The sequence below is a fragment of the Halichondria panicea genome, chromosome 1, assembly GCF_963675165.1.
Source record: "Halichondria panicea chromosome 1, odHalPani1.1, whole genome shotgun sequence".
NCBI classification, from domain to species: Eukaryota; Metazoa; Porifera; class Demospongiae; order Suberitida; family Halichondriidae; genus Halichondria; species Halichondria panicea.
Genome location: NC_087377.1, coordinates 8,652,424 through 8,676,718, shown reverse-complemented (window position 1 = coordinate 8,676,718; position 24,295 = coordinate 8,652,424). Strand labels below are relative to the sequence as shown.

Sequence of the window (24,295 nt, the reverse complement as noted above, 5' to 3'; positions counted from 1 at the left end):
CGATTGGAGAGTGTACAGCAATTAATCCCGTATCACATCTGGTCCAGTAATTGTACGTTGTCATTGACAGCGAGCAATTACCTGTCAAGTAATTGCACGCTGTCAATTTTCGAATAACGGCTGCGGCCGAAAATGTTAATAAAAACTGCAGAAAACTTCATAATACACGATTAGATATCAATAGTATGGCTACTCGTGCAATAAGGGATTAATACCACTCATAACAAGCACTGGAAAGGTTAATAGCACTTGGTGTACAATAATTATTAGTTTGCTTGTTACTCGTGCTATTATCTCATATTGCACTCTTAGCCATACTATTAACTATTTTAGCAAAATTAACGCTAAAATAAGTACGTGCTAATAATAAAACGCATTTAGAATCTCATTACTTTTTTTTCATTGGCATTGACATTGACAGAATAATTATTGACAGAATATTGACAGAATTTCATCACCTGAAGAATGCGACGAGGCTGATGAGAGCCATGTAGAAGAGGAGGAGGAGAGTCACTATTATGACAGCGATACTTGCAGGTGATAGGGCCATATTGCTCTGATCGAGTGGGTGTGCATATATGCATGGGGGTCGAGAATGCATGGGGGTCGAGAACTTCGATTTCATACACAATAATATTATTACAGTGTATGATAAAAATGTAAATAATGTGTACACGATCATCTAACACTGGTCAAAATTGCAAGACGACTTGGATCGATTGAGTTAGCTAGTGTACGTGTATGGTGGGGGGGGGGGGTCCATAATATATACTTATTATGTAGCTAGATCATGAATAATGTACCTTTCCAATTCGATCCCTTTCTTCAGCTAGCTCAGTGCTCTTTTTTCAGTATATCTTTCCTGGCTTTATGGGAACGAATCGTGGAAACCACATCTAAAATAATCACGCAGGCCCTATATAGCTCACATGCGCATTACATAAGTATAGCTCTATTTTACTATAATAATAATTTGAAATTGAATAATAATTTATTATAATTATATATTACGGACAATAAAAGCGGTCGCCAAAAATTCAACAAAAAATGATTGAGCAGGAATAATCCAGCAGATGCAAAAGAACTCATGGTCAGGTGACCGGAGTTTAAACGAAAGAAGACTAGAAAAACGGAGCGGAAATGGAAATAATAAATAAAAGATCTTAGTTGATCAGTGTGCAATGTTAAAACGTACAGCTTCACATACGGAAACAGACAGACAATAAATAACATCATGAACAATGTTTTCTCATTCTGAGCCACTCTCTGTTAGTATTGGAGTGGCAGCCTTCTTAGGGTAGGGGTCCTCTCCAGCTAATATGCATTTGGCTGAGTGGCGACCTGCAGAAAGAGAGAAAATACGATTAGTCACTATTGACTATAGTAACATCCAGTAAGGATCATCAATTTAAAAAGCGGTAAATAGATCATGTAAGGCGATTAGGTAAAGGAGCATTATAACGACAAAACACAAATTATTGAAAATGCATACATGTACAACAGTGATGGAGACTTTAGATTAAAAACCTGTACTAGTAGTTAATAGCCAAATATACGTACCTGATATAATCTTGAGTAGCCTCATTCGATGCAGTCTTGATGTCACTCCGAGATCGTTGGTGAGTACAGTCTCATCACACTCTGCCAGTATCTCACCATCGACTTGTTCTTGTTTGAACTTGTCCTGGTACTGTTTCATGCCCATCACATCCAGCAGGTTAAGAACCTAATGTGGAAAAAAACCCATTGAAATCAGTCATGAATGGGTGGGTATCTAGCAGCTTGCAGTGCATGAGCACAATCCCACTATAAACTATAAAGCAGTCACCCTAGTATAATTATCAATGTTTAAACACTTAGGTACACTTAACAAAACACAAAGAGAGTGTACACACTGACAACATGCCTGTCTATCCTGATTCACAGGCTTTCACAAGTTCCGAAACACACTACCACACCATAACCTTGTTGGACATTCACCATACTTGTAAGTTTAATTCTATTTGAAACCAGATGCCATACAAATCACACCACACCAAACCAACAGCTAGTAACAATTAAGATACCGGTCAACAATGGAACAGGAATGTAACAAAATTAATTCACTGCAATCAGGTCAGTTTTCTCGGGTACATAATTATTCTGAGAAGGAAAATCCAAGGAAGTTAACCCATGCAGTAAAGCAAAGGGTATCAAAATTCACTTGGGAGTAGTACCAGATGGTAAATCAATAGGCAGCACACAGATAAAAGCAATTCAAAATACTCTGGTAACAAAACCAGACATCCAGTCTCCCCTCTCCCAACCTATCAGAGCCCCAATCATACCACAACACTTGACCTGTGGATAGATAAAATTCATACACTCAAGTAAAATCAATCAACACTCCTTTGGCACACTCCTATGGTCTGCCACCACCCACTTTAGCTGCACTTTCTCACATGAATAGCATTAGCTAGCCAATGGTTAAACTGGACAATGCACACAAAACTAACAGTAAACACGTGCACCATACCTCCAAAAGTCAAAACAAATCGAAAACAATAGCAATCGTGGGGGAGTATAGTGCCTACTGTTTTATACCTAACAGAGCTACACGTACCATATAGCGTATAGCAGGTAATTTTCGGTCAAGGGCTAATATTTGTAGATTTCAACGAAGAAGTGAAAATGCATCCTTGAAAGAGCGAAATTCACAAAAATAGCCGATCTACAAAAAAATTATTCGCTATACTGTATTAGGCACAAGAGCACCAGTGCGGCAAGTTTTTACCACGGGAGACTGAGCATGCATCCACTTTAGGATTAAATTTTGATTGGAAAAATGTCTCACACCATGGTGACTGAGCATACATCCACTTAGGATCACATAGTGTCTAATGCATACTCACGCCAATGGTGACCGTATACTCAAGGGTAGCATTCTGCATTTGGAAACATTCCTTAGTTTAATACACAACACGCTCAATCAACACACAATGGAAACAAAGTCGCCTTGTGATGTTTAAACAATGACATAACTGCATGGTATGACCACTCAATGCTATTGTCTTAATTTGATCATACCACTAGTAACCTGGGAATATAGTTAACAATGAACAATTACATGCGGTTATTGCACGCTCCATGTCTTGTGCGAGGTTGTAAACAAACCTTATGACAGACAATAAGGATGGGTTCAGTAGATATAAGGTAACATGGACAAGTTACACACATTTGAGAAAGACCCTACACTTTGGACACTGCTCAAACTTCCTACATTACAGGAGATTCAACTAGCACACACACACTGTTAGCCTCTTTATTCCGGACACACAACAACCCTCCTAAATGATTATACTACTTCTCAAACTGAAAGGTCTGCCCTAATAATAACATACAGTTCCAGACTATTGCAGGAATGTGGCAAGCTTGAATAGAGACATAAATAGAATGGGAAAATACGACATAATTAGCCAAAACACTACACCACTACAATAGTCCCATTGTGAGCACATCCCCACACAACCACGCCATAAATGAGGCCATTTCAGATTATAGGGGTATCCTCATTATGTGGTATATGAGATATAAACAATAGTTGCATTACTTCAAACCCAATAGACTGGTTGATTGAACACCACCATCAAAACAATTCTAGGCAGATAATAATTATGGAAACCTGACATAACTAGTCTCAACAGGGAAGCCAGTAGGAAGAGAGCCGTCTTTACTGGAACTAAACAATTAGAAATGGCTATAATTATATTTACTGACAACTGCCCACCCAAACTAAACCGTAGACACAGACATCTACATGATATACAAGTGGTATATGTATCCCAATAACACCAGGACACCACCACCAAACACACCACAGCAGAACAAAAATCTAATAAACTATAAAGTACCTGTTGATGATTTATGGATGTGAGGAATTCTTCATTTGAGAGCTGTATTTTTGCAATAGCAGGACTAGAGGATCTTCTCTCGTGGTCTGCGATCAGATGGTATGGGCCAGCGGGGTCTTCTACTGGTGTCGGAGAGCGGACACGAACATTGTCTGTGAGCGGGGGAGGGAAGGTGAGTGAGGATTAATTTACATAATATACATGTGTGTGTGGGGTATGCATGCTATCAAGCCTAATTCAACATGTAGCAGCAAAAAGCAGAAATTACCATCCAGGCTATGTTACCAACTTCATATCCATGTTACTCACGTGGTAGTGGTGCTGGTGGTCTGTTGTCCAAGAAGGGAGGGCTCTCAGAAAGATTACTGCACTCACTGATATCACGGTTCCTGGGGAAGGGAAGAGTCACTATGTAAATGTAACAATGTACACAGAGCAAATTAAGGGAGTAAACACAAACGACATTTTCCCTCAATTTACATACTCGTCAGGCAGCCAGCCAACCAACTATTCTTCCACACTCCCCCCACACACACACATCACTCACCTCCCTGCAGAGTTGACCATCCTGAGCTGAGTTTGAAGAGAGTCACAGCGTCTTGTCAGATGTTCTGTCTTTGACTTGAGACGAGTGATTTCCTCCATCATTTTGGACATGTTAGACTCAAAGTTTTGGTGTTGTTGCTCAAGCACTGAGATCTGTGAGCACTGGGAAATCCCAGAGTCTTCGGAGTTGTCAGACCCGTTCTCCTCCTGTGTGTGTTGAAGTACAGTGGATGTCTTCTTAGTTTGACAAAAGACTATACACAACTGTTTCACAACAACCAAGAACTTTTTTTTGCAACATGCGCTACCTTTAACTACTATTCCGAAACATTGTATGTGTGCTTAAAACATACTGCCACAGATTATATTTGACAAAAGACTAGTGTGTTGTGTGTGTGTGAGTGAGCAAAGCTATTAACTGTTACCTGTGAATGCTGAGAAGAGCTTCTCTTGGGAGCCATCACAACGTAATAATCTGTACACTTTTTATCATTAAACTCCACAACGTTGAGCGGTTGGTAATGCTGCAATAGAACAAATCATATTAGACGAGTGCTGGACACAATAAACATGTACATGTATTACTCACCCCAGGAGTGTTTGGGGCTGAGCTAACGGAGCTGGTGGACGACGCTCTCTTGGTGATGGATATGGGTCGTACAATGTCCAAACCTCTGTGTGAAGAAAAATCCATTCAAGTCAATCTCATATTTAATAAAGCAAGAATTATAATTATATAACGATGAGTGATATCATTGTGTCCCTAGACAAATAAGTGGTTCTCAGGTACATAATGGAGAGAGGAGAGTACCTACCTGAAATCATTGATTCCTGAAGTCGTTTTATAAAGATGACATTGGATATCGTAGAGTCGGCTGGTGGGCATGGTTTGGTAGATACACACCGAGTAGGGGTCAAAGTTGTCATGCATTTGCCTGTGTGAGTGTGTGTGAGCGATAAAGCAGGGATGAGCTCAATCTTATTACTAGAGCGTTAAGACCAATTTGTACCCCAGCTGCAAATATGCTAGTATGCAGCATAAAATAATTGAGCTTACAATGTAGAAACGGCCCCAAGGGAGATGACACCTACACCATGGACATGTGCTAACTTCATTACTGTATGTAGTGTGAGTGGGTGTACACCAACTTACGCAGTTTCCGCTCTCAGTCGGTCTATCTCGTGGTCATCCAGCGCGAGGGCCTCCACCTCTATGTCCAAGTCAAAGGGTATCTCCGCAATCTCTGTCTCCTCGCCACAATCATCGCCATCTTCAGAATAGCTGCATAGGAGAGAGAGAGTTAATGCAAAGTTTATACAATGTATGTCACCAGGTTGTGGTACTTAACTTTGTAGTTTACATTGTTGGTCACACAGACACATTTTTTACTATAATTGGTAAACCCGCCACTCCTTTATTGTAGACAATATAAAAATGTACTTAAGGAATACATGTAGCTGCAAAATGGCAACTCTTCTCTGTAAACTAAGCAAATCATCACTCACTTTGTGGCAATGACGGATTGCTCAGTGTGTACTTTAGTCATGGTGACTATCTCTCCTTGCAAATCTGTGAGGATTGTGTCCAGAGCATCACGTCCCACCATAAGCAGGGCCTGTGGTGGTGTGAGGGAGAGAAACCATTAATAGGAAAGTATAAATACACGAGAATGGTGCAAAATCAATGTGTGTACTGGTGGTCGAAACACACATTGTCTAGTCGGACATCATTAATCAAACGTGTGCAACTCTTGTAAAATGCATGAGCTACACCACGCAAAAACAGCGTCCTACTACAATAACAGTACACAAGGGTAGACCCATAGGACATCTCTTTCTGATTTAACTGATTGGCCAGATTAGTGGTTGCAAGTTCAAAGGCTAGGTTCCCAGAAGAATTTTACTCATTACAATTATACCTCAATTCCCACGATACTGAATACACATGTACCCCAAACCTATGTTCCCACGATATTGAAAGCCCAAGAAACAACAACCTGCTATATTTATAAGAGCAGGGCTCATAGTCTCTCTGTCTCGTGGCTCACCTTGACGGGGAAACAGTCTGCCATGCTGGTAGTGAGTTCACAGAGGGGCAGGTGGAGTTGGGTAGGGTTGGTGGTGAAATGACCGGCACAATTCTCACTCAGTGTCTTTTTGCGTTTAGTGGAGAGACTGAACACTCGAAGCTGCTTGCCTGTGTGTGTGTGTGTGTGTGTGGAGGGTGGGTGGGTGGGTATAGTTTTAGATGCTAAAAAATCATACATAAAGTTATACAAAATCTCTCGGGCTCCCATAAAATTTATATACGAACACCAAACAGCTTGACTGGTCGGGCCAGTCAGGCACCAGTGCAGTAGCTGCAAAACCAGCTGTTCAGGTATTACTGGCCAATACAGTAATTGTAAGATGTGGTAAGAGATAAGGTGACAAACTACATGTATGCACAGGACTTCCACACCACAAGTGGGCCACCACAAACAGCTAACTTTATTTCTAAAAAGCATGCCAGGTCAACTGACCAGTTAGTTTGCTTTTGGAGTTTTTGATGATGAGTATCTCATTCTCAGCCACAGAGCTGTCACTGCTGCCCCCAGTGTAGGCCCTGGTGGCTCGTACTACCTTGGGCATTACCTGCACAGGGAAACAGATACAGTGAATCTGAATTTCAGTTACCACAACTACCACAGAACAAATTATTATTTTATTTCATAACATCCTTTAGGTAGGCGCTTTCCTAGAGGCTATGAAAAGTACTCCGTATAACTATAACTGGACGTTCTCTATGTACGATCTACCCTTTGAGCATGCACTGACCATTTGGATGTGTATGTATTGGTACATGTACTGTATATAAACGTACCTTGGCTGAAAATATGTCTCCCACAGTATCAAATTTGAATCCCCTTTTGGCCTCATCCACCTTGTGACGAGGATCGTAGAGCGGAGAGAACCTGATGGACGAGTTTAGGGGTACACTGAACTTGACAATGCCCTGGTCTGGGTCGGATACTTCAATAAGCATTACCTGTGTGTGTGTGTGTGTGTGTGTGTGTGTGTGTGTGTGTGTGTGTGTGTGTGTCATGGTGGTGTCAGTGGCCTGAGCTTCAATTGTATAGTTAATACACTGCTCATGGCTAAAGTGGACAATGGATGTAGTGAAAGGCCTCTTGTTTGCCCAGAGGACATCTTATGATCAGTTCAATCAACACCTCATGATTGTTATCTACAGTACATTGGACATTGTAGAGAGTCTGCTAATACGGAGCCCATGCACAAACACAAAGCACATTGTCACTCTATCACAGCTTCTTTCAAAAGGAAGAAAAACACCAGGCTGATAATTACCTTGGTGTTTTTGACAAAGTGTAGGTTGAGCATATCCCCAGTGGTCACTGCAGTGCTGTCACACTCTCCATAATAACCTTTGCACGCCTTCACACGTAGCGGCAAATTCTTGGAGTATCTGAAGAAAATTAATTTGTGCTTGAGACTAGTTACCGATCTTTGCATGTAAATTAACATTATTAACACACCATGTGATAGAGCTCCTAATAGGTACGGAATGCATCGTTTGATTGTTCATAGGATAGGACAATCCATACTATTAGGACTCATTTAGCTTTCAATGGGTTATTTCCTTGACTATTGCACATGTACGCATCAAGTGAATGTGACTAGATGTGCATGTACATTATGACTCACCTGGTCATGAAGTCACAGAGAGGAAGCTCCTCGACGGCCGTACAAGAATGGATGGAGTTGACACTATGCACACTGGGGGATTTTGTGATACCTGGATGGGGGGGGGGGCAAAGAGTACATTAGAACATTGTGGCTCTAATCAATGTAACAATGCGATTACAGGAACAATTATCACATTCTACAAACTTACACAAACATACATGCATTTGCTAAATAGAAGTATACGAAGGCTAACCTGTCGTGGGAGTCTTTCTCCCTGGGAAGAATAGCCCTCTTTCACTGGGGGAACTACCAAATGATCCCGAGTTGAAGCCCTCTCCCTCAGAGCAGTGCCTGTTACGAGGGGGCACGGACGGAGGTTGAGTACGGGGGAGGGGAGGAGTGGCATTGATCATCCTGTGTGACAGTAAGCACAATAATACAGTGGGCACAATTATTATTATTATTACATCCTACCAGTCTGAAACTGAGATTCACTGATATCATACACGTGGCATGTGGTACCTAGACTAACAGTGAAGGTACAATCATGGCAGCATCCTGTATTAGTGTCCGGAACATTAAACACATACTCCAATGTAAACACTGAACGTACACTAACGTAGATGCTGTCTAGATCATGCAGATACGTACATGTACACAAACATAGATGTTACCCAGAGCATGCAGATACACAAACATAGATGTTACCCAGAGCATGCAGATACACAAACGTAGATATTACCCAGAGCATGCAGATACACAAACGTAGATGTTACCCAGAGCATGCAGATACACAAACATAGATGTTACCTAGAGCTCTTACACTCACCTAGGTGTTGAGTAGTAGCTGTCTCCGACAGACACACTTCTCTGAGGCGCCGGTGGGCGTGCCCGCACCAGCTTACTCCCGTTTACAGGGTTGCCATTCCATTGGTCAGCAGGGTTGAGCATTTCGTAGATTCTGTCATCAGCCATCTCTTTGTTTGATTCGAAATAGCGAGGACGAAGTTTAGGAGATACCAGTGAGCTTAATTTAAGCCAAGAAGTAGTAGAACTATGGGTGGTGTACACGTGTAGTGGGTGTGCGACTTGAAGTGAGAACTGGAGATTAGTAAAACTGCTTATTCTGATGCCAAACAATCATATATGATTATAAACACTTTGTAGGAGTCTGTGTCACAACATTAGTGAATTATTCTCTTTCTCTGAATTCTGTGGGAGTGTGTGTGTGTGTGTGGTAAGTTCAATTTCCAGAGACAAATGTCGACACGTTACACCAAAGGTGAATCCTCCCACAGTTTCTGCACACATCAATGCCCTGTACATACATCACTAAAGACTCCCACATTAAAATGTCAGGTCACAAATCGTCATACCACATGCCATGTAAAGTAATATATGGATTACACCCACAGTAACTATGTATAGAATGTCTGAAAGGAAGTTATGTCCTGGTTAATAAGAATGCAGCCCGAATGTCTACCATGGAGGAGACATGTGAGACAGGACTAAAAGTTCACATGTCAAAAACCACTCTTTCCTGTGCTATGCTATCCACATTTTAAGTGGAAGATGCTATACCACTATAATTAATGCAGACTGAAAATACAACTTCAGATTTAATCCATAAGCAAAAACTACAGCTGGTTCCCACAATTTTACCCGCTACATTGGTTATTTTGTGGTAGCTGAAATGAAGTATCACCCTTCTTTTATGTACACTGTTTGCATAATTTATTTCATTTGTTCCTGTAATTTCAAACACTGCACGACTGACTATACACACTATACAACGGACACTAGCAATTGCTTCCCCCGCTGAAACTCATTTCTGCTAACATACTACCGGTACAGAATGCATCAAATTGCATGTGATACAACATTACTTAGAAACGTATTTGCTTGAAATTAAACTGCTGTAAGCCAAGAAATAAAGGTCACCCTTGTCTCACTCAGCTTGATGGTTAACCAATGTACACAATGCAATTAACACTAACTGGCACAGCAATTAAAAACAGGCAAGCCCTATATCATCCATCTGTGCTTACAGCAGAGCAGCTGGTCTGCACATGGCCATGCCAGTGCACGCAGCACACTAAGACCAAAGAGCCACCTCTCAAACCACAGAAACAGGTGATGAGCCATATGCTTTGAGGATACACAAGTGCTGGCCACAATAAGGTTTAATAATAGCAAATAGCACCTATGAAAGCAGGTGCAAGGATGCAATGCCTTTGAGTATCTGTCCCTAACCATTGATGTGAGGGACCACAATATAAGATGTGGTCTCTCATGCTTTGCACCTGCTGCAACCATTCCATGAATTACTGTAACATCATCAACATGTGAATATGACTTAAGGTTGCATATGACCCAAGCCTAAATACATTCAAAGGACACTTTTCGCATGCTGCAATCCCTTCTAAGGTCTCTAGCTCTTTGTGATTATACCAGGTGCAGAGGTATCCAAGGGTACTTCCTAGAGGCTTACAATAGAATGGACAGGCTGCTATCTATCAAGGATGTTGTTCTAAGGCATTGGTAACTGTGTGATGTCTTGCAAGCTAAGGTGGTCAAACATGGCAACTATCTGTTCAGGAAGTGACAGATTGGTTCACTACCAGAGGAAGGAGCCAAGCTCATTTGGGGCAGCAACAAACAGCTGCTAAATATCATTAGTGTCTAAAAAACAAAGTGGGTGTACTCAGACACAAAAGGAACAAGAACACAGCAAAGATCATTATAGAGATTAGAGCTGTGTGTGTAGACAAAACAATCACTAACAAAAGAGGGGTGAGTAATGGTGGCTGTTAGGGGGACACAGCATGACAAACCTCCTGCTGAGATTGTGGGCTATCAATTATTGTTTTTGCCATATAACAGGCTCCTCCTAAAGCCAATCAGTCATGAATCTACATACAACAAAGCAACTACATTTTCCCAACAAGCTTATCAGACGAAATTACTGCAGAAGTTATATTTAATTTGCCTTATCCCATAGCTATCTCTTTCCCAATATTAACGGATAGAAACAGGTAGTGCACAAAGGTATGCATGGTTACAGCCCAATCTCATCAACACAATGTTTACACGCTCACTGCATCCCTACAATGATACAAGGAAACATAGAGGTACAATTACAGCAACCTACCACGTGCAAAGTATTTGGTTTCATTTCCTTTAGCTGAGAAGGTTTGTTTACATGCCATGACAAACAAGGTGACTGGCACAGACCGGAGCATAGCATATAAGAATACAGGCACCCAAAATACAATTGTACAAGTAACTAATGCTATTATATCTCCCACACAATGAGTGGTGTGTCAAAAATTGGCTCATGCCATTTCCTTTGTTTACATGCCAGCCAACAAGACAATTACTGAGCCCTTGTTGGCAGCATAACCTCAAACAAAGCTGTGTATTTAATGAAACACACACTTGAGTAAAGTGGGAATACAACTTATATACAAGGCAGATGGGATGACACAAACTCTAATTGGCTTGTAGTGGAATACCAAAATTGGTGTATTATAGTGGTGGTTGCCTGAGGCTAGAAGTACTTACAAGGTATTACACAGACTGATGCAATTTGTTGACATGCCTCTCTCAATTTCTCAAAGCTAAGTCTGAATGCAGTAACACTTACATTCATACCCACAGATTGGAATGAATGTATCCATGAATTACCTACAAGTCATGAGTTCAGTCTCATGACTAAGTCTGTATTAGTTAACACCTTATAATTACATACAACAACATGATCAATTATGAGCTAAACAAGTGCCCTGAATACTGAGTGAGCGAATCTCAATTTACCCATCTACCCATCGTGAACTCGTAGCTACCACACAAATGTGCGTTGCTTATCAGAGATCATTGCACACATTTCGAGCAATACAAATAATATTGTTATCAAGTATAAATAAAAAATATGGTCAACTCATTGCGTTAATCTGACTTGAAGGCCCACCAATGCAGTTAAATGGAGCAAAGCTGTCACTATGAACAACAACATGGACGTGTAAAAGGATTGGAATACATACATTTTACGCTATCTGTGCTTTTAATACAGCGTTAATCATATTAAACAGAAGCTTATCTAATGAAATTCACACCAAAAGGTTATTGGTAGTTTGGGAATGTTCATCTGCAAGACACCCCTCAAAAAATGCCTCAAAAGTCACACCATAGCTATCCAGCTAGCAACACACCTAAAAATTGCTTCACTCTATACAACAACAACTTTCATCACTCAACATGCATGGCAACCTATAATTAATCCAGCAGAGCTAGCTAGAGGTCATGGTTGTTATAACAACAAGCAAGATATTAAAGTGAACTACCAAAATTAATGCTAAACATACATACATTTTATGCAGCCACCTATATAAGGATAAGCGTGCCATTGATGTACTAATCTACTGTAAGCTGAACAGCAACAAGAAGTAAACTGCATAATTTCAATTGTCAAACAATAACCATAGCCTTATCAAAACTTTAAACAAACATGATTGTGTAGTTAAAAGCCTCCTGAATTGAATAAACTATAGCTTAACCTCACTCACCTCTGCAAAACTTTATACTCGTTCTTTTCAGAATATCGAATAGAGAAACTTTGTGCTGTCGCGCTTTTTATTGCTCGAATGATTGCTTGACCTATGCTTGACCGCAGAACGCCCACACACATAAATTAAATTCCTGAGGCTATAATTATTAGCAGGAGTATTAATATTCATGCACTCCTGTTAAATAATATTTATAACAACACAGTATATATAGAGTCAACTAATAGCTACTTATATTATTATAAGTTATGTATATAAGTAACTGAATAATACAATGTATGTTCGTTCTTCTTTTTATTTGGGTTTTCTCTTTCGTCCTCCCCTTCGTCCTCCCCTTTCTCTTTCCCCATGGCTATTATAAGTTACTCCTACGTTAAATGTTACTGAGCAATGGGATATCTATATTGAAAGACAGAACATTACAATTAGTCATGAGTAAAATCATTAGCTTACTGTATTGACTAGATGGCCTGTCTCCTCCTCTAGTTTCTCCTCCACCTTCTCCTGGTTCATATTTGTTTCATCATCCTTATCTTCCTTTATCTTCTTGCGCCTCACCTCTTAATTCCTCTTCCTTCTCTTTTCTTCTACTTTTCCTCTCCTCTTCATCTCTCCGCATTTTTTCTTCTTCTTTCTTCTTCTCTTCTGACTTCTTTGTCCATTTGCCTTTTAGCTCCCTTGCATCCTTTTTTCTCCTCTCCCTTTCCTAGTAGTACAGTTGCATGGTAAGATGGTGTACTGCACACACACACTGGAATTAACTGATGTCTATACCTCTGCATGCCAACCACGTCAGTAGCCACTAGAATACCCTTCTCTTCATTCTTGAGGCTCTTTAAAGCATACACTCTAATAGGGAGTACAAGTGTGGGGAGGTATAAGTTGTGCTAATCCTAGTTAATAGATGTGTGTTAGTATAGCTTTGTTCTTGATTCCTGCCACCGTGCAGTACTGCAGCACTATACTGGAAACAAGAAGGTTCAGTAACCAACACAACATGTACTATACTTCAATACCAATACTACAGTTGGTGCAGCTAATTGAAAGCACTGCGGGTGCTGATGCCTCGGTGGAGGTGTCAAAGCTACACAATAAACAGCCTATTATTCTCATAAAAATGTGACAGGGACAAATTCAAATTAATTAAAACATAGACAACTCAACCGACACAAGACATAATTAATTCTCAGGTTATCTTGCTGACATGAATTGATCCATAATATTCACCTTCCAGCCATTTTTTTTTCCATTAGAACGTCGTTATGCAAAACTTGCATAATTTATCAGGGCCTAGTCTACACACACACACGCTACCGTATACCTCGCTTGCGCATAACAAAAGAACACACTACACTACTTAATTATAATTATGCCTATAGTCTAAGAACATGAAAGTACTCACTCCCATTTTCTCCAGACTTTTAGAGAGGACATCAGCACCTTTCTTCTGAGATGATGATGGGAGGGTCTAGTCCACTACCCAGGAGGGACAATAACTTCTTACGCTTTTATCCCTCAGACAAAGTGAACTATTTGCTCAACACGCTCCGTCGGTTTTCCTGCAGCAACACACACACACATTCACAACATAACATCTGATAGTTGGGCAGCTATACATTTTGTAGAAAAACCTGTACATGTAACTCTGTACCTGTGGGGGATCCTAGTAATTATAGTAGCCATGGTGACTAGCTAGCTATGAACGAGAACAAAAAATATACAGGTAATGTTTTTCCCTTTCCACGGGTTCAATTAGCTAGCTCTCTAACTAGAGGTCTGGTGATCCAAATTCAATAATTTTCTGATTTTTTGAACGCTTAGGATCCTCCTCCAAGTGCTCAAATCTCAATTGTGAAATAGGCCAAAAAATTTAAAGACCATGGTATTTTGTCAAAAACAGGCTGAAACTAGACATTTGAATTTAACACATCATTTGAAAGGCCTTGAAAGGCTTTCAGAAAATCATAAATTATTGGACGAACGGAATTAAAGTTATGGAGTTGCTACAACTGGTACATGTGTACATACCTGCTGCACTAATGTAGACAACAGCAGGCCTACGCAGGTAGTAGGTAGTTCCTAGCCATCCTCTCTACTGCTCCCTGAGGGCATGGTGGCTGGGAACATGACAGTTTGTCTACACTTATGCTGGGAGTCAATATTACTCAATAGGACCTCAGGGTTTTCTGCGCCCTCAGTGTCCGGCTTCATATTTGAGAGTGGGATGTGCTCTAGTATATTTCTTGACATCAGGTTCAAACCCCATGTCTATCATACGATCAGCCTACAGGGGGGGGGGGGGTGAACCTGCATGTATGGTCTATACACACTCGAATAAAAGTAAATTTACATGTACATACCTCATCCAGTACAACGTTAGTACACTGGACCAGCACAAGGTAACGATTCTCTGCAAGATAATTATAACACATGATAAACTAACACTTGTGCAATACTGTTGATTATAGGTACTTACCCAGTACATCTAGTAGTCGTCCTAGCGTTGCTATGACAATCTCACAGCCGAGGCGCAACAAGAATCCTTGCTCTTCACGAGAGGCTCCACCTATTATACTGACAGTACGAATACCCAATGGCTTAATTGGCAAACTTTTGTGTCTCCTCTTCAATCTGTGATTATAATGGGGGGAGGATAGTGGGGGAAGAAAGTGAGAGATAGTATAGTGGGGAAGAACATAGGTAATAGAGCTTACTTGTTGTGCCAGCTCCCTAGTAGGGGCCATGATGATGACTGCATGCTGTGCATAAGGTCCTTGATCTACTTCAGACTCTCTGACTAGACCGAGGGGTCCGACACTGGGTGAAATCTTGTACACCTACTTTTGAAATCTTTTGAAATCTCATGAAATCTCATGAAATCCCGAAATCTTGAAATCTCTGAAATCTCTGAAATCCCAACCTTTGTCATTCCGGCTTTGACCTCATTTTCCGTAATCTTATTGTAATCTCAATGTTACTTAGAGTCATTTTAGCGCATGCTTGTGCCAGTAACAACTAGCTAGACTGCACTGTACTGCACCTAGTACCTGGTACTGCACAGGCTGGTGAATAGCCTGCGAGTTTCTTCACATGCACAGTGAACAGAACTTGAGTGAAGGTACTATAGGATAATAGTCATAATTTTTATGTCTATCATTATTATATTATGTGTACATCTCAGAATCTGAAACTAGCAATCAGTCCCTCCTTCCAATATCACCTCGGAATCTGCTCGGAATCTGCTGTAAAGCTATAAGGTATGTAAAACTTAGACCTGTAAACGTATACCCCTCTAGCAAGTTACATATGAATTGCTTTATGTAATTATAGGTAATGGCAACAGGGAGCAGTTTCGATGTGATCTCTCTCATGCGGTCAGTCCTTCCAGAGTACGTTGTCAACTGCCTGCTTGCCTCGGGATATGATATTGCTGATGTGATTTCTACTATGGACATCAGTGATAATCCTGGAAATTCTATAGAAACGATAGAGAAGTTTATCAAATCCAATCAGAAAGAATATCATACCCCCAGCCATGTACCAAGCTCACCTGTTGAGTCATTTATTTTTCCTCCTGGCCACAGAATAAGGATAATGAACTTTGTCATTGATGTTAGAAAGAGGATAAAAGTAGCATCGTGTGGAGTTGTTCATAAGCCTGAGGATAAAATAAAGAATAGATCCAAGCCAAACAAAATGCCAAACAGAATGCATAGTACGGATAGTGACACAGAGTTTGAATCAACTGCTTTTATTACAAAGAAAGTGAGACGCAGTATTTCTGCCTGGGTAAGGAAGAATCAATCAATAAAGCATGTGAAACGTTTGAGAGAAAACACTCACTTCTCAGTATTGGTGACCAACCTATCAAAGAGCCATTGCATATCAGTATGTGTGACGTGCATTGCATGTCAAACAAGAATTCACCTGCAGCCCAGTAGAATACATACGACGACATATTCAATATCTAATTGGACTAGGCACGTTACCAAGTGCAAAATACTCATGAATGGAGGAGGCACTCAGAGTACTTTGGCAGCGTTTTTATCTCCTTCTACAACGTCAGTGTCCACTGCTCAGTCATCAGACACAGACTCAGAACATTCTACCTCTTTCAGGAAGCACACGCCACCTAAACGTTCTGCCATCACTCTCAACGAGCAACCACCTGAACGTTCTGCCTACTCTCTCAACGAGCAAACACCTGAACATTCTGCCTACTCTCTCAACGAGCAAACACCTGAACATTCTGCCTACCCTCTCAACGAGCAAACACCTGAACATTCTGCCTACCCTCTCAACGAGCAAACACCTGAACATTCTGCCTACTCTCTCAATGAGCAAACACCTGAACATTCTGCCTACCCTCTCAACGAGCAAACACCTGAACTTTCTGCCTACTCTCTCAACGAGCAAACACCTGAACGTTCTGCCATCACTCTCAATGACGAGCAACCACCTGAACGTTCTGCCTACCCTCTCAACGAGCAACCACCTGAAAAGGAGCAACCACCTGAACGTTTTGCCTACCCTCTCAACGAGCCAACACCTGAACGGTCTGCCTACCCTCTCAAGGAGCAACCACCTGCCTACCCTCTCAACGAGCAAACACCTGAACGTTTTGCCTACCCTCTCAACAAGCAGCAATCGACAGTGCTACCTGAAGACATCAAAGCTCAGAATTTTGAAGAGGCCCCTCTCTCCTGTACGATAATGGCAGAAAATAAGGGAGGGGCCACTGCACAAATAACTGTCTTAGATTATTCCCGTTATGGTAGGCACAAGAGAAAATTAGAGACTGTACAAAAATGTCCAGATCAAACTAAGATAATTGACTTTTTCTCGATTACCAATGAAATTGATCAACTCACCACCGAAAACAAAAAGTTACAACACTTACTCAGAAGTAACGAATGTGAAATGTCACCTGACTTACTCTTAAGCTCTTGTACTCCAATTCTTAGACAGTTGATGTCAAATGCTGAAAAAAATGCCAGCAAGTTACCACATGGGCGAAGGCATTCTGACAAGCTAAAGAAATTTGCCACATCACTGTTTATTTATGCTGGGCCTCTAGCTTATGATTTTTTACAACAAAACTTATCACAAGCATTACCATCCCTGAGAACTGTACAGCGGCTTGTCCACTCGGACTACAAAACCATAAGTGAAGGAGAGTTCCGATTTGATGAGCTAGTTGAACATATTGCTAAACATAATGGACCTAACATTGTGTCCATAGGAGAAGATGCAACTAGAGTAATATCCCGGGTGGAGTATGACAGCAAAACAGATAGATGCGTTGGTTTTGTTCTTCCACTGGATAGATATGGTCTTCCCAAATCAGACACGTTCTTGGCTGTTTCATTTGAGGCTATAGAGAGGGTGTTTTCTGAAAATCAGATGGCTAGGTATGCATATGTATACATGGCTAAACCGTTATCTGTGAACATTCCACCATTCTGCTTAGCATGTTTTGGAACTGATAACAAGTTTACCACTGAGCACATCATGTTACGGTGGAAGTACATAGTACAAGAGTGTCAAAAAAGGGGTTTAAAGGTTCTAAGTTTTGGCTCAGACGGGGACACCCGACTATTGACTGCAATGCAGGTGTGTGCAGGTCTAAAGGATTCAAAATGTAATGTATTGTTGGACCTAATTCCTAAGCCCATATTAGCTGCTCCGAAAGTTCCATCCAAATGGCACCCATGGTTTTGCTTACAAAGGCCTAGCTCAATAGCCTACGTCCAAGATATTGTCCACATTGGAGTGAAATTAAAGTGCAGACTTCTTAAGCCATCGGTTATACTACCAATGGGTAGTTGTGTTGCTGGTGTACACCATATACGAATACTTATGGCCACTTATGGGAAAGACATTCATGGTTTACGGGAAAAAGACGTTGACCACAAGGATAAACAGAACTTTGATGCCGTTATTAACATTGTCAAAGCAGCTCATCTGTTAGAAAGCCTTCCTGATTCCAAAGCTACAAAACAATACGTGGAATTGATGCAGTGTGTTGTCGACAGCTACCTAAGTAAGGAATTGAGTCCCACTGAAAGAATTGAGAAGATATGGTATCCTACTTTTTTTATACGTTACTGGCGTGAGTGGATAAAGCTACATCCACGGTACAATCTCCAAGATAACTTCATAACATTCAATGCCTACATGTGTATTGAACTTAACGCACATTCTCTTGTAACCCTTCTTTATACGATTCGAAATGAGCTCAAGCAGCACCCTGATTCGTTTTTGCCATGGATGCTAGGATCTCAACCATGTGAAGGTTTATTTAGAGCAGCACGAAGTATGAATAGCATGTTTTCAACTGTTATCAACTTTGGGATGTTGGGTTTGTTAAGACGTGTACATCGGTTACAAATTCAGTCAAAACTTCAAGCAGAATCCTCAGAGACCAACATCATCTTTCCACAAAAAAAAGCATGAAGCAAAAAGTGGTACAAACTCTCTCTCTCGCACCTCGTTGTTGAGTGAAATCACTGATTCTGACATAGCCGAGGCTATAGTCAGATCCAAGATAAAAGCAAGAGAGAAAGTTGAAGCACTGGGTATGATTGAGCTACTGAAGGAGAATCAACGGTGGGATGATATTCCCACTGTGACAGAATCAGATATCTTTGGAGACTCAGATGACAGTGAGGACGAATATTGCCACAAGTCAAATGAGTGTACTACAACAATGTTGGTTCAAGAGGTTTGTGAAGATAATCCAGTTGACATTGGAAATGATATTAAAGCGTTGGCTGATTGCTTGATATCTCCTGACTTAGAGCACAAGTTAAAAAAAACTTCAGCATTCTCTTCCTGAATCAAACTCTTTACCAACTTACGTACCCATAAATCTATGTCCTGGATCACCGAGTACAGTACATACCTGATACCTATTCGCCATCAGCAGCAGAGGAGCCATGCGCTAAGAAATTGAAAGAGAGTGCTTTTTCAATGAAGCCATTTCTTCAAGTGTTTGTTAATAAAGTGCCTATATTCATTAGGAAAACCACAGCCGTTTGGCTGTTTCAAGAAGGAGAGAGAGTTTCTTCAGATAGATTATTCCGAGTGAGGAACAAGCAACCTTTCTCTTCTGACAGTGTCACATCTCAGAAGAATTATTTTCAGGATAGCCCAGAGCCTTTTGTTGCACAAGTGTTGAACCTTGGAGACATGTGTGTTTTTGAAACGGATAATAAATGGTCAATAGGAAAGGTTTTGCAGTTTGCTAAATTGAATCAGAAAAACCAACAGTATATACAAACAGTTCTCGGTAGAACTGTCAGTGGATGCTATTGGTGTTCTCTGTTCCTGGTTTGAACAGCAAAAGAGCGCTACTGGTTGCAGTCTTTTCAAAGTGTTCGATAATCCAAAGATAACACACACATACATTCCAACATCAGCATACATATGTACCCTTTCCAACAGCTGCATCGAGGTCAAATCCCAAGCTGCAACTTCTACAAATACTTCAAGTATGTAAGCACGGTACAATGCTGACCAAGAAAAACTTGTAACTGCTAAAGAATTTCTGCTGACAGCAAAATGCGAATCATTTATTAGTCATCAGTTTATATCAAGAAGCCACACTAACCCAGACGTAATTGTTATTGGGGATGTAGCCTCGATCCCAGGCCGAGTTTTCGCTTTTATAACGGTTAGGCAAATTGTTCGCCTAACCGTTATAAAAGCGAAAACTCGGCCTGGGATCGAGGCTATTGGGGATGATGATAGCTCCGGGAGCTCAAAATCTGTCAGGATTGTTTGGAAACAAATAAATAATCTACATGTTTACCAAGCAGATAGAATTACTCTGCTCCATAAACAACAATGGCTAAATGACAACCATGCACATGATGTGTGCCCACGAGCTATTGAGAGGTCAATTAGTATGGTGGATTGAAGCCTACAGTATTGCAACAATCGAAGTCTGTCAAATCTCTGCCACCAGATTCTATTCAAATTTTACACACGCGTGGCAATCACTGGATTGCTATATCTACCATCAATTGTGAACAAGGAACGGATGTATACCTTTATGATTCCCTATACTCGGAGTTAAGTATAGACACACAAGTTATACTGGCCAAATTAGTACGCACGAGCAAGTCTGTTTTATATGTTAACGTAGTAAATGTGCAGAGACAGAGTGGCACATCTGATTGCGGATTGTTCGCAATTGCTAATATCACACATATTGCGTTTGGTCTCAATCCTTGTATGTATGTGAGCCATGAGACAGCATTTTCTGCAATGCATCGAAAAAGAAAAGATGGAACCATTCCCCACTCTTCTAACATTAAGAAGCACCAGATTGTCCACAAAGAACAAAATTGTAAATATTGAAGTTTTCTGTTACTGCCGTTGCCCAGATGACGGAAGCAAGATGGTGGGATGTGATAACGCTCATTGTAAGGTAGAGGGTAATTGGTTCCATGAGAAATGTATAGACTATACAATAAAAAAAAAACAAGAGATGGTATTGCAAACATTGTAGATCTGTATAGCTATATAGCTAGCTAGCTTAGTATACGTATACCTATAGTATTTTTTTGTGTTAATTCTGAATGTTCATAATATAAATTATGTTTCCTGATAAGTATTACAGTAGCTAGGCTGGACTATAGTTAGACACACTCAATAATAACAGAATTATCTTCAACCCCAGTGATGCATGTGGGGAAATCTCTGTGAAATCTCTGAAATCTTTGGTGAAATCTCTAAAATCTCTGAAATCTTCGTGAAATCTCGAAATCTTCCCGAAATCTCGAGATTTTGAAATCTTGTACGCTAAAAATTCCAGTGTCGGACCCCTCGCTGACTAGACTATGCTTAGATGGCCACGCCCATCTAGAGTATGCTCTGACTGCATGCTCTGACTTATGGAGCGCCAAAGTGGACAAAAATATCGACAATTGATAGGCCAAGATCGTGAGTACATAATCGATCCAAAAGTGGGCACGGTCATACATTTTTGATGATCGAAAAATATCTACAATGGATAGGCCAAGATCTTTAGTACATAATCGATCCAAAAGTGGGCCGCCCATACATTTTTGATAGTTTGATAATGCCGCGCCAATTGATATTCGATCTACATGCAACCTGTGTGATGATTTAGTCTATGATTTCGACCTCTCAATCGTAGACATTGATGTTTGATATTCAAGAAGGTGTTAGCCTCGAGACCACGTCTTATTTCAATCGGCGTGGTCTCGAGGCTAAGAACGTGTCAGCCTAGCCTCGATTCAAGGCCTAGTAAAATCAGCACTTTCTACTGAAGACCACGCCCTTTCTATGAGACTGCTATGTAAAGGGCGTGGTCTCTACTCTAGTTCTCACCTACAATAATAGCAGCTATTTTCTTTGCCAAGATCAAGAGCATGATAAGTGAGCCAAGCTGATTAATTCGATTGAGGGAGGGCATAGAGTATTAAGGTACTATAATTATTTGGTACTGTTTTATTAATCTTTAGTTTAGTAGGCTAACACAACCGTTTTCTACTTTGTTCGTTTGTTCTTGTAAGTATAAAAGAGTCATGGTGTAAGGTTGAGGATCTTCTCAAAATCATAGGTAGCCTAACAGAATGACGTGTATGCGTATGTATTTATATTGTGGGGAAAGGACGTCCCTCCCCAAACTGGACGTGAGCTATTGTATGCATATACCTACCTAGAATATTAAACTTTGTAATGCTTTACAATGTAATGAAGGCTAATGAACTTGTCAATCTAATTCCCCCTCCCCTACCGGGGGTGGGGATTAGACCAATCACATGATATAATACCCCTACCTTTGGGCATGTTATTTGGTTTAATCCCCCTAGTACAACATGGGGGTTATGTGGGGAATAGACCTATCACTAGCGAGAAGATAACAAATACAGAATCACTATATAAATATTGACAGCTATACTCTTATAAAGCAAAAAGGCAGAGATTAGCTTAGGATTAATAAACTGCTCTCACTGTACTCAGCATGTGTTGGAAGGATGAGTATGGCATGTGATTTTTTGACCCAATGCATGCATCAGGTGATCTGTCTAAGTCCCCTAGGTAGGGACAGAGGAGGTCCGACATGCGTGCACGAATCACTACAAGTTCAGTGCATTACAAGTTCAGTGCATTTGGCCTGGACATTATCACGTGACCGCAATGATATCAATGTACTGAACTTGTAGTGATTCGTGCATGTCAGACCTCCTCTGAGGTAGGGGAGCAACTTCAAGTCTAATCCCCAACTAATCCCCACCTATCCCCGGTAGGGGGGAGGTGGGGCATTACTTTGACAAGTGCACAAATAAGTCTATAAAGACACACCCTCACTGTTAGGTACCATTTTCCTCACATGGCGATTTCTTTCCTTAGAATGTCAGCTTCTGAGATGATTGACTTCTTGCTTGAGGCTGAAGATACTATTACGAGAACAAACATGATGATACTTGAAGGTGATTTAACTGTTGTCGAAGATGCACTTTGTACTGCTGAGATGGTCCTTGGAGATATTCTGAGTGCTGAAGATTTGTTACCTTTTGGATGTGGAGAAATATTAGTTGAACATGTGAGAAACATAGTTGTGTGTATTAATGAGGTGATTGATGATGAACACCGTTGTCACATTAGGGGACGACCACAAATACCAATTAGTGAAGAAAGCCTTATTTTGCTGCTAAAAGCTCATTTTTCAACTACAGCCATTGGGAAAATGTTAGGCGTTTCATCTCGTACAATAAGGAGAAGAATAGTTCAATACGGAATGCAAGATGAGATAACATTCTCAGGGTTGAGCGATTCTGAGCTTGATGATATTACAACAAATTTTATCAGGACGCATCCTAATTCTGGAGAACGATCACTAAGTGGCTTTTTGTGGAGTATAGGTATTCGGATCCAGCGCGCAAGAGTCAGGGAAAGTCTGAAGAGAATTGATCCCATTGGTGTGGCTTCACGCTTCCGGCAAGTTCTCCACCGGCGAAAATATAATGTATGCATGCCAAACAGCCTCTGGCACATAGACGGTTATCATAGGCTCATTAAATGGCGTATTGTCATACATGGAGGCATTGACGGCTACTCCCGACTCCCTGTATATATGAAAGCTTCCACAAACAACAGGGCAGAGACAGTTTTAGACAGTTTTTTGAGTGCAGTTCATGAGTATGGTCTACCCTCTAGAGTCCGAAGTGACAAGGGAGGAGAAAATGTGCTGGTGTCTCAGTTTATGCTTGATCATCCAGAACGTGGGCCCGGACGTAAAAGTTTTATTACAGGACGGAGTGTCCACAATCAACGAATTGAGAGGTTGTGGAGGGACCTATTCACAGGATGCATATCACTCTACTACGAGGTGTTCTCCTCCTTACAAGAAGATGGATTGTTGGACCCTCTGTGCAATACAGACCTGTTTTCCTTGCATTACATATATATCCCCCGAATCAACAGCCATTTGGATGAATTTCGCCAATCGTATGCTCATCATCGTTTAAGAACTGAGAAGAATCAGACTCCATACCAGTTGTGGACGAAAGGATTGTTACAAGGGTCAGGTGATGCTGCTGCTATACAAGGTGTTGCAAGTGATACATTGGT

General features: G+C 40.8%; 2 protein-coding genes across 2 annotated transcripts; one reads left to right on the top strand and one right to left on the bottom strand.

Moving 5' to 3' along the window:
- Nucleotides 1–972: 972 nt before the first annotated feature.
- On the bottom strand, nt 973–12,843 carry LOC135340936 (uncharacterized). The gene is made up of 18 exons (XM_064537365.1): nt 12,689–12,843; nt 8,953–9,335; nt 8,377–8,537; nt 8,142–8,232; nt 7,785–7,902; nt 7,300–7,464; nt 6,959–7,070; nt 6,485–6,633; nt 5,943–6,052; nt 5,590–5,718; nt 5,252–5,371; nt 5,026–5,110; nt 4,862–4,960; nt 4,438–4,643; nt 4,200–4,279; nt 3,891–4,042; nt 1,561–1,726; nt 973–1,341 (listed from the first exon to the last, which is right to left on the bottom strand). The coding sequence occupies exons 2-18, from the start codon at nt 9,096–9,098 to the stop codon at nt 1,250–1,252; spliced, it is 2,181 nt and encodes a 726-aa protein (XP_064393435.1). The 5' UTR covers nt 9,099–9,335; nt 12,689–12,843; the 3' UTR covers nt 973–1,249.
- Nucleotides 12,844–16,477: 3,634 nt separating this feature from the next.
- Nucleotides 16,478–20,929, top strand: LOC135340886 (uncharacterized). The gene is made up of 2 exons (XM_064537305.1): nt 16,478–20,312; nt 20,421–20,929. The coding sequence occupies exon 1, from the start codon at nt 16,694–16,696 to the stop codon at nt 19,142–19,144; it is 2,451 nt and encodes an 816-aa protein (XP_064393375.1). The 5' UTR covers nt 16,478–16,693; the 3' UTR covers nt 19,145–20,312; nt 20,421–20,929.
- The last annotated feature ends 3,366 nt before the right edge of the window (nt 20,930–24,295 follow it).